The 14,316-nt window shown below is 50.0% G+C and overlaps 1 protein-coding gene across 3 annotated transcripts in view; it reads left to right on the top strand.

Annotated features, from left to right (window-relative positions):
* Window positions 1-14,316, top strand: part of Cyth1 (cytohesin 1) — a 90,904-nt gene that overhangs the window by 45,185 nt on the left and 31,403 nt on the right. For 2 of the 3 annotated variants that reach the window (XM_031355002.1, XM_031355001.1), the window contains exon 2: window positions 13,861-13,943. In XM_031355002.1, the coding sequence (XP_031210862.1) occupies window positions 13,861-13,943 (83 nt within the window). Of the gene's footprint in view, window positions 1-3,833; window positions 4,510-13,860; window positions 13,944-14,316 lie in introns of those variants that run through there. The other variant, XM_031355003.1, reaches the window with a different exon arrangement.

Genomic DNA, 14,316 nt, shown 5'->3' with positions numbered 1-14,316 from the left:
TCCTTCTCCGTCTCCGTCTCCTTCTCCTTCTTCTCTTTCTTCTCCTCCTTCTCCTTCTTCGACAGGGTTTCTCTGCATGGCCCTGGCTGTCCTGGAACTCACTCTGTAGACCAGGCTGGCCTCGAATTCACAAATCCGCCTGCCTCTGCCTCCCAAGTGCTGGGATTAAAAGCGTGTGCCACCACCACCCAGCTATAATGGGATCTGATGCCCTCATCTGGTGTGTCTGAAGACAGCAACAGTATACTCACATATATAAAATAATAAACCTAAAAAAGAAAAGAAAAGAAAAGTAAAAGCATCTCATTGTTTCTGTTTGTACTAAAGCATCACAAAACATTTTTAAGTATAAAGAATTTCAGAATCTCCAGTATCAGGAGATTGAGGGTTGTGACTGGGCAGAGACTTTGTGTCCCCTGTGTCTCTGTAGTGTCTTGTGTGTAGAGAGAACCTGCAGGAAGCTGAGGGTACCACTAATGGTATCCTTGATCTGTGCGTTTCCCATCAGAAGTTACCACATAAATCAAGATGGTGTCCATTCACCTTGCACTCTTTTAATTTTTTTTGGAGGCCATCCAAGCTGCTTACGTTGTTTCCAAGTTCCTCCCTCCAATGTGTATTAGGTATAAACATGGAGAAGGTGCTCGCATCTGACCCCTGACCCTGTAGATGGTGGCTGCTGAGCCCAGAGCTCACTCTTGTCCCAGGCTTCTCTGCTCCAGCAGACTATGTGCCTGAGACAGGAGAGAGGGATGGGGTTAGTGCGTGCGTGTGTGTGTGTGTGTGTGTGTGTGTGTGTGTGTGTGTGTGTGTGTGTGTATCAGGTAAGGATGAGTACGGGCACCAGTACAAGAGGACGCACTTTCTCTTCACTGGAGTTTTAACCTCAGTCCCTGTCCTCCACTCCTCCAAATGGAAGGCCTCCAAGCCCTTCCCCCAGGCACCTCCTTGCTGCTTTTGCTCTCCTGGAGTGTTTCTTTCTTTGTCTCAGCTCAGCAACAGTGGAACCAACTGTTTGCGTTGGAGTCAGAGACACCAGCCCCACTCCGGCTTCCCTTCCAGACTTCTCCCATTTGGGCCACCCTTCCGCCTCTGTTCTCCCTCCCAGTTGGGACACTCCTTCCTTCCTTCCTGGTGAACCCTACAGCTTAACATCAATCTTGGCTCTTGTGTAGATGCCACAGTTTAGACAAATGTGTTCCACTGTTCTCTGTCGTCCGCCCATAGCCCCTTTATAGTGCACTGTATACTGTCTGTCCTTATTGTAAGAGAAGTGGCAACGGCTGAGCTGTTTGAGGGTGGAACTCGTCTTATCAGCTCCGTATCTTCCAGGGTCACTCATAGGTCTCTGATTGATGTGTTAAATTATTAATCTAAGAAAGTGACTCCTAAAAACTTCCATTTTCTCTGGTGGGATTCCTATTTTGTGAGCAGGTTTTTCCCCTTGGGTTTTTTCCTGACCACTATGTCTTCATAAACTTGGTTGTACATTGATTTATTTTAGCATCTTTTTTTCTTTAGGTATGGGAGGGACTTGGTTTGTAGCCTTTCCCTAACTTTTGGTGTGCTGGCTCCCTGTACTTTACTGTTTACTCCTAGAACTGTGTTCACAACAAGCTTCATTTCTCATGGGTTTTAGCTTAAGGTGACCAGTTCGCGGGCAGAAGATCCACTCAGTATGCATATTGTAAGTGGCTACCTCTGGGAGACTCATGCCAACATTGCACATTATGTGTATGATCGCTGGTGTATGTGGGAGAGGCAGATAGGTCAGGGCTCACCTGCTGGGGTCTTTCAGTCTCTGGAGTGTGTGTATACTTAAGAGTCAGCACTGTCATGGCCGTGACAGCCATCTTCCAGTAACTCACCAAAATGATGAACACAAAGAGAGAGAGAAGAGGCTCCAGTACATGTTCTCTAGGTCTTTAGGAAGCGTGGAGTTGTTCCTTTGGCCACATACATGGGAATCTACAAGAAGGGTGATGTTGTAGACATCAAAGGAATGGGCACTCTTCAAATTGGAATGCCCCATAGCTGTTACCACAGCAGAACTGAAGAGTCTACAATGTCACTGGCATGCCGTGGGTATCATTGTAAACAAGCAAGTTGAGGGCAAGATTCTGGCCAAGAGACCAATGTGTGGATTGAGCACATCAAGCACTCTAAGAGCAGAGCCAGCTTCCTGAAGCGGGTGAAGGAGAACGACCAGGAGAAAAAGGAAGCCAAAGAGAAGGGCACCTGGGTTCAGCTGAAGTGCCAGCCTGCTCCACCCAGAGAAGCGCACTTTGTGAGGACCAGCGGAAAAGGGCCTGAGCTGTTGGCGCCCATTCCATATGAATTCATGGCCCAATGTTCAAAAAAGAAATAAAGGACCTGGGCTGGAAAAAAAAAAGATTCAGCAGGTCACCCTTAGGACTATGACAAGAACTCCAGAAATGTTCAGGGTGAGGTACCACCTGAAGGTGACCATGTGAGAGACTACCTTTTGTGGTGCAAACAGACCTGCAAACACTGAGCTGAGATTATCAGGTGATGCTAATACATGTGGGCTAGCAAGGCGGTGGCTCAGATAATCAGGGAGTCTCCCTGGAAGAAGTGGGCATGCACAGTGTATGGATGAGCCTCCAAACAAGAGGAAACAAGGAAGCCTGTACCCATCAGATATGACAGAGTAGAAAGGGTGGAATCTCCAGGCATGAGAGGCAGGGAGATAGGAGACTGATTAATGCATCCAGCAGGATTCTCTGCCCTCATTTCATTGAAAACTTGAAGGTTTTTGCAGCTTAAGGCAGGAATTTTATAAGTGATTTTAGGATTCTTTCAGACAAGTACTACCATCTTGGCACTAGCTGGTCGTGTTGTCATGGCTGTTTTTAGAAGACTTGGGCTGGATGGCGAGCACAGTGTTTGAGTCCAGTCTGGGAACAGTGCCATGATGAGGGTGCCTGTCACATTCTGACCACATTCTCCAGCTGGGCTGAACCCTGAAACTGGAGATCATGGGCAGCTGTGAAAAGAAGGGTGACCTCAACAGTGGTCCCTAATGCAGTGGGCTACAACGAAAAGAGGCCTGGGCTGGGGATCCCCTTTGTTATGTATCTGGAGTCGTGGTTATGAAGCAGGGTTGTTCCAGGGACTCAGTGGTGTCTAGAGACATTTTGGTAGTCACGCCTGACTGAGAGAGGCTGGCTGTGGCACCCAGTGAGAAGAAGGTGCCTGCTCTTGCTCTTGGTTTCAGCTTTTGTCTCCCCCGGTTGCCTCAGTACCCCAGAAGCACACAGGAATGAGTCCCCACCACTGAGCCATGTGCTCTAAATGGCCACAGCAGTCACTCAGAACGAAGAACTCTGGCTTAGTTCAGCGATGCATTTTCTGTTTTCTCTCCTTGCTTATTTGGTACTTGTTTAAAGAGCCACCTCTTCCTTTCATAGGCTCAGGCAGTGCTTCTTGGTGTGTCAGCAGTCAGTCACCTTGCAGCCCTTCAGTATCACACCTGGACCTGTGAAATCTATGTCCTGGACCCTGGGGTCCCAGTTGGCTTGCCTGAGAGGTATCCTATGGCCCTCACAGTCCTTGAAGAATCAAGAGACACTGCTTGTGCCTAGGATGTAGCCGTGTCTCTGGTCACCAGCCATCCTGCACAGTCACCCCAGAAGTAGTGTGCCCAGCCCTGCCCTGCTCCCCAGCACACTTAGCAAGCACGGTTCATCTCTGGTGAAGAACACATGGGTACCAGCTTACATGCACAACAGAAGATAAAAAGACTGCAGTATCCTATGAGGAGGTGGCTGAGGGAGGAGATTCTCCGGGGGTGGGTCTTGTGGGATGCTGCCTCCTAAGACCCTCCCAGATGGTGTGTGTGGGAGAGCAGGCTGGTTGATGTAGGACTGGCACAAGGACTGAGGTTATGCCGACGTAGATAATATGTTTGACCTCGATCTAGTCTCTTGTTTGAGAAGACATCTTAAGTAAGGGTTACCCTCTTCCTGGAGAGAGCAGCCATCAAGCCTTGCTTCTAAAGGGAAGAAGAAAGCAGGCACAGCCTATGAGCAAATGCTAGCAGTGCCTCCCCTCCCCCAGGAGGCCAGGAAGAGGGTAGTAGGAGGGGCGGTGTGATTACATTCATGGAAATGAGCCTGCTAGGAGAGGAGCCTCGCACACCGAGTGTCAGCTGCTGCTGCAGCTCCGCGCACCATCCCCATCCCCGGGGCTGTGCCAGCCTTCCCCACCAGGCTCTGCTCACTCCCGCCCGCTGTTTGGCCATTCGGCTTTTGTCTCCTCTGGACGCCTCCTCCCCTGCCCTTGTGTGCTGGCACACAAATGCTGTCCTGGCTCCAGCTCTCCCTGCACCCAGAGCTGGGAGAGCTCCGGGGAGCCTGGGCCTGTGGGATTGCTGTACAGATCCACCATGGCCTCTGACACGGAGAACTGCAGATCAGCTGAGGCTTTGATGTTGCTGCCCAGAGCTTGACAGGACACTGGGGCTACAGGAGAGGGGACACGCCGCCGGTAAGAGCCTGGTGGATGGCGCATGGAGCGGGACTGCAGCTCTCCCTTGTTCTGCCTAGATGCAGCCTCTCCCACCCTGCACCCCATATCTTGCAGCAGGCAGCAGGAGCTGACACGCTCTGCTGATTCTACATGTCTGTCCTTGGGTTTTCATCCTTTGCTCTCTCCTCTCAGGGATTTTCCACTGTGCTTCTGGATAGGTACTCAGTCATTTGTTGTTTCTTCTTGTCCTGAGACTGAAGAGCAAGCCAATAACCAATTCCCAGTTCTGAATTTGGGTAGGTTAAAAATAGGGTAGCAGAAAGCCACAGGGCAGATTTCCAGCCAGGCTCTCCCCTCTGGATCTGCCGACCACTTGGGGTTTTTGCTGACTCTGGGCCTTTGGACTTTCCTGGGCAGGAGGATCCAAGGTTCTAGCAGTGCGCACAAAGACGCAAGATCCTTTCCAGGTGCTAGACAGAAGGAAGGTTTAAGTGTGCAGAAAAATTCAATGTGTGTAAAGGACTGTTGTGCAAAGGATCTTTAGGGAGGAGGTAAAGTGACAGAGAAGTGACTTCTGAACACAACCCCCCCCGCCCCCCCCCCCCGCTTCTGTTTGAGATACAAGGGGGTGTGGTGGCCAGCTGTGCAGTGTGCTGGGTTACTGCAGCTGGCAGGCACCACCAGAATGGTAGTGCTTCACCCAAAAGACTCAGTGTCCTCTGACCCCCAGAGGAGGGTGAGCTGAATGACCAGAGCTTCTGGTATCGGGAACTCTCCACCTGCCCCAAGAGCTAAGGACACAGTGCTGTCTCAGAAGGGCTCCAGAGGTTCCTCCTCAAGGGGGGGTGGGGGGTGGGGGGGCGGGGGTGGGGGGTCCAGCTTTGTCCTGCATAGAGAATGCTGGAAGCTTGGTGCTGAAGAGAAGCTGCTGTGCCTGCTGGCTGTGTCACCGTGCCGGGTGTTAAAGAAGGGTTAGGGTCTCTCAGCGGTGAGGATAGCCCCTGCTTGTTTTAATAAATAAAACCAGATGAAATTTGATGACTCAGTTCCTCTCACTGCCTTGAACTTTGACCTCATTTCTCTTTACTGAGCTGCTTAAATTGTAGCAAACTCAGCTTTGAGTCCTAGCGTTTATTCAATAAATCGTGTTGATTCTTTAAATGATAGTAAAATACGTTCTTGAAGATTTTAAAAGTCACACTCCTAATCCATGTCTACATGTGAGGAAATGGGGTGGGGGTAGGGGTAGGGGACTGAGGAAAGGTCAGTGAGCTCCTGGCTGGTTCCCGACTCCCTGCCCACTCCCTCCTGTCCCAGGGCAGGTGTTCATCAGAGGACTGTCCCGAAGCCTTGGGCAAAGGAGCAGTCTTCTCTCAAAATTCAAAGTCTTTAATGGATTTACTTGTAGCAGAGGCCTGGCCTGGGTGGGTTTGTCTTGAAGAATGTAAACTAGAGTATATAAACCTCCACTTTGGCAGTTTGCCCACCACATCTGTGTGGAGGATCATTTGTGCTTTCTGCATAAGAATCTAACAGGCTTTGGTCCAGTGAGTGTGTGGATTTCTTTAAAACTCTTATCCTGCGGGAGGTAGTAAGAAAAAGTACTTTTTCAAGGGCCAGTAAAAACGATAGTAAAAAGGATCTGAAGTGGAATCAAGAGGTTAGAATATTACCAGTAAAATTTCTGTTTATTTTTAATTATGGCAAAATCCATATAACATAAAACTTACCATTTTTGCCATTTGAAGTAGTTAATGGTGTTGAACATATTTAAATAGTGATGTTCATATCCCCAGATCTGTTGAACCATAAACAATTGCCACTCCATCCCTACTGATCTCCTCAACCACCCTCACATCCCAAAACCTTCCCCCCGCCCCCAAGTGTGACCCAAGGACCCCTGAGTAAGGGAAACTCCACCTACCCCCCCCAGTGTGACCCAAGGACCCCTGAGTAAGGGAAACTCCACCTACCCCCCCCAGTGTGACCCAAGGACCCCTGAGTAAGGGAAACTCCACCTACCCCCCCCAGTGTGACCCAAGGACCCCTGAGTAAGGGAAACTCCACCTACGCCCCCCCTGAGTGTGACCCAAGGACCCCTGAGTAAGGGGAACTCCACAATGCTTATCTTGTCACTGGCCATGTCACTGAGCATCTTCAGGTTCATCCTGGACTGCAGGGCATCGGAACCATCTTCTTTACAACCCCCTGAGAGTGGATTCAGTTTTAGAAAGGACTTGGAAGGCTTTGACTCAATAGGAAGGAAATGGAATTGATTCTCCAGAAGTGACAGATTCTGTAACAGTGGGGTGGGAATGTGGCACACTGCTGGCAGCAAGCGCATCACTGGGTCTCTGACTGTGGTCACACCCCGTCCTGTGTCACCTTCCCTCATCCTGGATTCTGGTGACTGTCCTAAAACCTGGGAACAGCGTCTGTCTCGTGTGGCCTGGAGCATCAAGCTTTGGGTTTTCATCTTTTGCTCTTATCTGCAAGATGCTTGGAAGGAAGGCTGCACCCTGAGTCCTCCTCAGTGACTCAGTCCCATCACTTGTGAACGGAGAGTTCGGAGTGAGGGAAGACAGACTCTCCTTGCCAGTAAGAACTTGGTCCTGTCTGTGAATCTGCAGTTGCTGGCTTCTCTGCCGGCCCTTCCTGTCCTGACCTCCTTCCCTACAGTGTCTGACTTAATACAAGGTGCAGGCTGTGTGGCTGTCACTCTCTCCCTTCTCTGATGTAAGAGCCATGCTCTACTTCAGAGTGTTCTTTCTGGAAGCAGCCTGCCAGCTTATTGTTCATGGAGGGGCATATCCTGATGAGATAGCTTACCCAGTCCCACAACTACTGAGTATGGACTGTAGGTGATTGTACCCCAGCAGCCCTGGCCAGTCCCACAGCTGGGTACAGTGTCCTATAGACATAACCCCCATTAACATGCCCTCCTAAAGTTGTGCATGGCCTCAAGGTCTCTTCTGGGACTGCTGCACATCCAGGAAGGAGTCTGCTACCCTGCTCGGAGGCAGCAGTGGCTGTAGGTTGGGTGGGCATCTGCAGCAGTGGCTGTAAGTTGGGTGAGCATCTGTGCTGGGTAGGCGGAAGAGGAGGAGAGTGAGCTGGATCTGCAGGTGAAGGGATGAGGCTCAGGACACTGAGCAAGCTATCCTGTCTCCTTTCCTGCGTGTGATGGGCAGAGAGGAAACAGCTGCTGTGCAACAAGTGTGGTTGCAAACATCCAAGGTCTTTCTAGTAGTTTAAAGTTTTTCAAAGTGTAAGTCACTGGGATTTCCTGGGAGACAATGTGATACAGGCCCCTGGAGGGGACAGATCCTGGCCTTGTTGCTAAAGTCACATTGGGCAGGTCCACTGCAAGGCAGACAGTTGATGGGTTGGTGCCTGGCACTGTGGTGGTGGCCTTCACACTGTGGGCCCTGAAGTTCCAATAGCAGCTTTTGTATCTGTGCTCTTGGAACAAGGACAGTAAGTGTCCTCTCAGAGTGGGTGCCAGCTCTGTGGAGGTGTGGGGAAACTTGGCTTCCTCTTACTACCTCTGCCATTCTGGGCTGTGCTAGGTTTACCTGAGGTGAGCCAGAGGCGGGGAAAAGGGTGGAAGGAGAGAAAGGAAATATCCATACACATGTTCAGTGTTCAGGAAACTCTGTCCAGGTCCAGGGTAAGGAAGGGTGTCTTAGCAGGAGGGCTGTGTTTGGAAATATGGAGGAGCCCTTAGGCCAGGGTTGGAGCCCTCCCCATGGTAGCTATGCTTTGTATGTGTATCAGCTTCCAGGGAGGAGAAGACGCACTTGGTCACTCTTCAACATCTCCCTATAGTACTGCATTAAATGTAGACCCTCTTATCCAGTGAGAGGCGGGGGCTCTGTGGGTGCTGGTTAATAATTAAGGTAGGAAAAAGACAAGGCAGGTAGTATATTTTCAAGCCAGGCAGGGTTTTGGTTGTTGTTGTTAGTTTTTTTGTTTTGTTTGGTTTTTGTTTTTTGGTTGTTTTTTGTTTTCTGGGTGTTTTTTGGTGGGGAGCAAGATGGCCTCAAGAAGCAAGAAGAAAATCTGAGTTCCAAAGTATGGCTGGACCCCTGTGGTTTCACAGCATGCACTAGGGCTGGGTGAGTGCCCTGCATTTGAGCAGTGGCTGCTGAATAAACCTGATGTCAAAGGGTTTCATCTGCCATGGGACCTCAGGGCAGCTGTCATGGGACAAAGCAGGGGCTGCAGGCTTTAGACTGCTGCCTGCCATCCTGTGCACATTTTCTGCTCCTTGGCTTGAAAAGAAGGCACCGTCCCTTTAAGACAGTCCTCCTTTGTATGTGCTGGCTGGACCATGTTTTAGCTCTAGGTTTCTGCCTACAGTTAAAATCTGCAAAGCAGCATTTAAACAAATAAATGAAAGCTTCCCTTGTGTGGCTTCTGCATTTACAACTGGGCACAATGACTCCTTGTTGTTTGGCCACTTTAATCCCCTTCATTAAATTGGAACCTGGGAAAGGATGGCGAGGAGACCAGCGCTGGCCGTTCCTGCTGCCTGCCGGTTGGACACCTTACACATTAACCTTAGAGCACGGGTTCCTGCTCTCCCGCATAGGCACTGAAGGACAGAAGGGCTCCTCTACCTGGCTGCAGGCATTATGCTCAGACTCACCATACAACCCGCTGCCCCACACCGCATGGCACAGCGGCCTTTCCTTAGAGAAGGGGTTAGCTGCCTCCTGGCTCAGAAGCGTGGCTGGAGCACGTGGCAGTGGGGGAGGGGGGGTTGTTTGTTGTTCTGCCATCTGGTCTGTCAGAGAATGTTCTGATGCAGTTAACCCTGGCTGTCCACTGGGTTTGATAGCCTTTCGAGCTGGTGCCTTCCCTCCCCTGGGTCCAGTAGGCCAGGTTACCCAATGCCAAGTTCTGTCTCTTCCCCAGCATGGTCCTGCTCTTCATAATATCTGTGTCTTCAGCCCAGGTCCTAGGAACCGTCACAGCCCAGCACCCAGGTCACAGCCCAGCACCCAGGTCACAGCCCAGCACCCAGGTCACAGCCCAGCACCCAGGTCACAGCTCCAGCACCCAGGTCACAGCTCCAGCACCCAGGCAGTCTTTAGGTTCTTTGGGTTAAAGGAAGCAACTGTTGAGATGTTTTCCTCTGCCACACAGGCTTGAACTGAAGGTTTGGTGTTGTGTTGGCAAGGTTTGGTGTTGCGTTGGCAAGGTTTGGTGTTGCGTTGGCAAGGTTTGGTGTTGTGTTGGTTGAGTTTCTGTAGAGAAAAGTACTCTTTAAAATGTTAGATTTCCCTCATCATAGAGCAAAAGTTCAGGAGAATAAAAAGAGATTGAGATTCTTTTTGTTGTTGTTGTTGTTGTTGTTGTTTGGTTTTGTTTTTCTTCAAGACAGGGTTTCTCTGTGTAGCTCTGGCTGTCCTGGAACTCACTCTGTAGACCAGGCTGGCCTCGAACTCAGAAATCCACCTGTCTCTGCCTCCCAAGTGCTGGGATTAAAGACGTGCGTCACAACTGCTTGGCCTAAATTCTTAATTCTTCTTTGAACCAAATGGAAGAAGTATTGACTTCAGGTTATCGAGTATTTCAGAAGTAACTTAAAGATCATACAGTTAGTGTCGAGAGACTAGATCAAAATAAATAAGAACAAATGTCCCGGTTCTTGTGTTTATTTTTAACATCTCTGTTATAGCTGCAAACTGGCTAGAAGGCGTGAGTGTCTGGCTGCAGGAGCACAGGGCTGTTTCCCTGGAAGCCCTGTTAGCGAGTCAGACAGCTGAGTGTTCACGGTAGCCCCAGACTGTTCCCCATGGCAGCCGCAGCCGCAGCCCTGAGCTTCTCAGTGTTGGTGCCTGGGTCTTCAGTGGCTGGTGACTGTGTCAGAGCCAGGACTGAACGGCTGGCTTCCTCTGTGGCGGGCAGGGGCTTCAGCTCGCCTGCTCTTCTGCTGAGGGTGGCTATGCCTTTGAGTTCTTTTGTTTTGACCTTGCAAGTCCTGGGAGTGTGTCTACACTGTGGACTTCCCCCTGATCTCACCCAGGCTCTTGCTTCCTTTGTCCTCCTACCTCTGCCATGGGACTCTGCCTGTCGGGTGACCCCATCCTAACACCTCCATGGTACTGTTGTCGCCTGTGACAACTGTTCTTCCTCCTTGGTGAGCACTTTATGCTTTGCAAGCAGGCTGATTCTGAAAGCCAACAAGCAGCAAGTGGTTCAGGACAGGACTGCAAACGCTGAGGTAGCTGCTCAGCGCACTGGTACCCAGGCCTCTCACTCTGCCTCCCAGGAATTCTTTGAGATGAGATGCATTAGTTTGTTTGTTTCTTCATTTTGCAAGAACTTTCCATTTTGTTAAGAGAAAGTGAAGTGGTACCTTCCCATTCTCACAGTTCCCAGTGTCCCCAAGACAGTCTTACTATATAGCCCTTGGTGGCCCCAAGCTCAAGCTGCCCCCACCTTGGCCTCAAGAGTGTTGGGATAATAGAGTGTGTTGCACACCCTATTCTTTCCCTTGAAGTCTTTTGTTCTTTGGGGTATCCTTCCTACAGTCCACAGCTTGCATGCCAGCCTGTTCCACATGCTTTCTGCCCCACCCCCAGCCGAGTTGTTCGCCATCCTCGTGCTCCTGAGTTGGCCCTGTCCCTTGTCCTACAGTGTGCTCCTCTTGAAGTCACTTTAAAGCATGCGGCCAGAAAACTGGCCCTCTGCTCCTTGGCCATCTGATGACTTGTCCCCCACTTAGCTGGGGTCATTTTCATTTAGAATCTTGAAGGCCTTCACGGTCTTCACTGGAGTGTGTGGATCTCTTCAACTGTGGGCTGATGAACCCCCCACTCTCTGTCATGTAGAGGTCTTTGCTTCTGTTGACTTCTCTGTAGGATTATAATGTTTACTATGCAATGAACTGATGGCTGCTCACGTTCAGGTCTTTGCTTCTGTTGCTCCTTTTACCGCTTATGTTGTCCTCTACTTCCTTTTGTGTTTTTATTTTACATGTTTGTGTGTTTCACCTACATATATGTCAGTATACTGCATGCATAAAAGGTTAATCCAGAGTGTGGATGCTAGGAACCAAACCTGGGTCCTCTGGAAGGTCAGTCAGTGTTCTTCACCTCCGAGAAGTCTCTTCCGCCCTAGTCCTTTCTTGACATTTTTTACTTAGATAGGAAGATTGAAGGGGCGGAGGTTAATTTCTTAGAGTATGGTTTTTTTCTGTAGTCCCCTCCCCCTCAAGGGCCTGGGTCTTCTGAAGAACAGTTTTTCTTTGCTCTCTAATGTCTGTTTGTTTAGGGCTTACTCTTTCCCTTGTAGGTGTCAGTGTAAACGGGAAGCTTGATGGGCAGGTTGGGTCTTAGGACAGGATCTGCTTAGGTGGAGCTGGTAGGTCATCCCCAAAGGTCTCCATCCCGCCTGGTCAGCTCTTCACTAGGTAGCTTGCTCACCAGCGCTAGTCCACTCTTGTTTCCTTACTTGGGTATAGTGTATGTTCTCATTCTTCAGCACACAGAGCCCAGTAGCAGAGATACAGTGGCACCCAAGGCTCCCAAGAAGGCCTGTGCTCTCCCTGTCAGCACCACCACTTCCCACGTTCTCCACTTGGAGACTAGCTGAGATCCTGGCTACTAAAGGCCTACAGGAGTTTGTTTATTTTCAGAGTGTCTTCCTTATTTTTAAAGTATCATCAGGCTGGCAGACCAGGAGAAGCACAGTTTGAATATGAAATGCAGATAATGGACCTGACAGTCCCATGCAAAGGAAGGGTGGGTTCAGGAGGCAACTTCAAGTGTAAAGGTTGGCAGTCTGGAGAGAAAGTTGTTTGTCTTTCCATCTGCTTTGTAGTAAGGACCAGGAATTTAGTCTTGTTTCTGCTCTGCTCAAATGGAGATTCATTGATGATCTGATTAACCTGACCTGTAAGCATCAGGTCAAATTCTGATATCCTCAGCTATTTTAAAGTGAACTTCTGCCTCCAAGTCTCAAAGCTGTGCCCTGTCCAGATGAGTGTGTTTTCTGGACCCTCAGTGTGTCCATTTGTGCTGTAAACAGGTGCAGTCCTCCTCAGTGGGCTCAGCTAAGTGTCCTCCTTACTGCATCATTCCAGTGTGCTACCAATGTGAGTGCCGCCAAGGGCTGGGCATCAAACCTTGATTCAAGAACAGAAGAAAGCTGTCTGTCCGGGTTGAGGATGTTGGTGGCCCACACCATACTGTGCAAGGAGGGACAGGAGCCAACACTTTGCCCACTAAACACCAGGCCAGGCTTGAGGTACCTCAGTTACAACCATTACCCAACATTATCTAAATGGAAAATTCCAGAAACGAACAATTCATAATCCTCACTTCCATGCCATTCTGAGTAACAGGATTAATTCTGTCCTGCTCTGCCTTTCTCTGCCTGTGACCAGCTGTAATGCTAACAGAATCTTAACTCATTTTGCTGCTGTTCCTCAGGCTGTCAAAGGTTTAGCTATGGTGTAGGATTGTGCCTGGGCCAGACAGAGAAGTCATCTAATGTGGAGGTGCATGTAGAGACAACCATTCTCTCAGTGGTCTAGAAGTCTGCTGGCATTCTTGGAATGTGTCCCCTGAGGGTAAAAGGATACATCTCTATTCCACTTCCTCCTCAGATCACTCATGAAGTTGAACAGCATGTGGCTGAATGGGTAATGTAGTATGTCTGCCGTGGTGGGGACTTGGGGTCTGCATGGGGGTGGGAACTGGAGACATGGGGACAAGGACATTTGCTAATTCTAGTGTTTGTTACTCGTGTGGCCAGAGTGCTCAAATATGAAGACAGTCATGTGGGCCTGTGGCAATATTCATGATGAGCATGGTTTGATGGTGGGCGCACACTGGACATTCAAACCAGGCTGAAGAGAATCTTATAATCCCAGCTCCTAGACTTAAATGTTGCTTTCAGGTTGCTGTGTGTCTTTCTAGACTTTCTTCTCTGTATGAGAGGAATTCTTACCCACTTTTCTCCAAAATGGCACAAAGGCACTCATGTTGCTTTGCAGTTCACTGGAGACGGCTCGTGAGGATGTAGTTCCACTTTGACCAGCAGGGAAGGCCTGTCCTTGCCCATCTGGAAGGCAGGGGAATGGTGGGGCGGATGGTGACTAGGCCTGTCACTCTCCTCATCTGTGGTAGTTCATCTGGTGGCATCTCCCTCCTGTTCTCTGTTTGTGACTGTCCTTGCTCAGCTGCTCTAAGGGCATCAGGTCCTGCCTGTCTTCATAACCCTGCCAAGTGGTTCCCAGAAGTACATCATTTCCAAATTGGCTTCTGGCTTCTCGTGGTCACATTTTACCTGTAAGTCTTTGGGACTTTGTTATTCTGTGGGAGGAGTGCTTTCATGACATTTCTGTCTTTGCAGTCCCCAGTGACCTGACTGCAGAGGAGCGTCAAGAACTGGAGAACATCCGGCGGAGGAAGCAGGAGCTGCTGGCTGACATCCAGGTTGGAGGGCTTGGGAAGCTCACTACCGAGGAGGCTTGGGTTGTGGCTGAGAGCATGTGTTCCAGGGTGCGTTTACAGCTGTGCTGCCACAGCTCTCAGCAGAGGATAGGCATTAGTGGTTACCTTCGGTTTCCCAGAAAGCAGAGCCTCAGAACAGCTCTCCTACTGCCTGAGCTAAGCTTCCCAGCTGACACCACAGAATGCAGCCTCAGGGTTGCTGCTGCCCTCTGTAGGTCCTGACTTCACCACCTACCCGCTGAGGGCATGGGGTCCTACTCTACCGCCTACCCGCTGAGGGCATGGAGTCCTGACTTCACCACCTACCCGCTGAGGGCATGGGGTCCTACTCTACCGCCTACCCGCTGAAGGCGTG

This window comes from Mastomys coucha, unplaced genomic scaffold, assembly GCF_008632895.1.
Source record: "Mastomys coucha isolate ucsf_1 unplaced genomic scaffold, UCSF_Mcou_1 pScaffold5, whole genome shotgun sequence".
In the NCBI taxonomy this organism is placed as follows: domain Eukaryota; kingdom Metazoa; phylum Chordata; class Mammalia; order Rodentia; family Muridae; genus Mastomys; species Mastomys coucha.
This window is presented reverse-complemented; position numbering and strand designations above follow the sequence as displayed.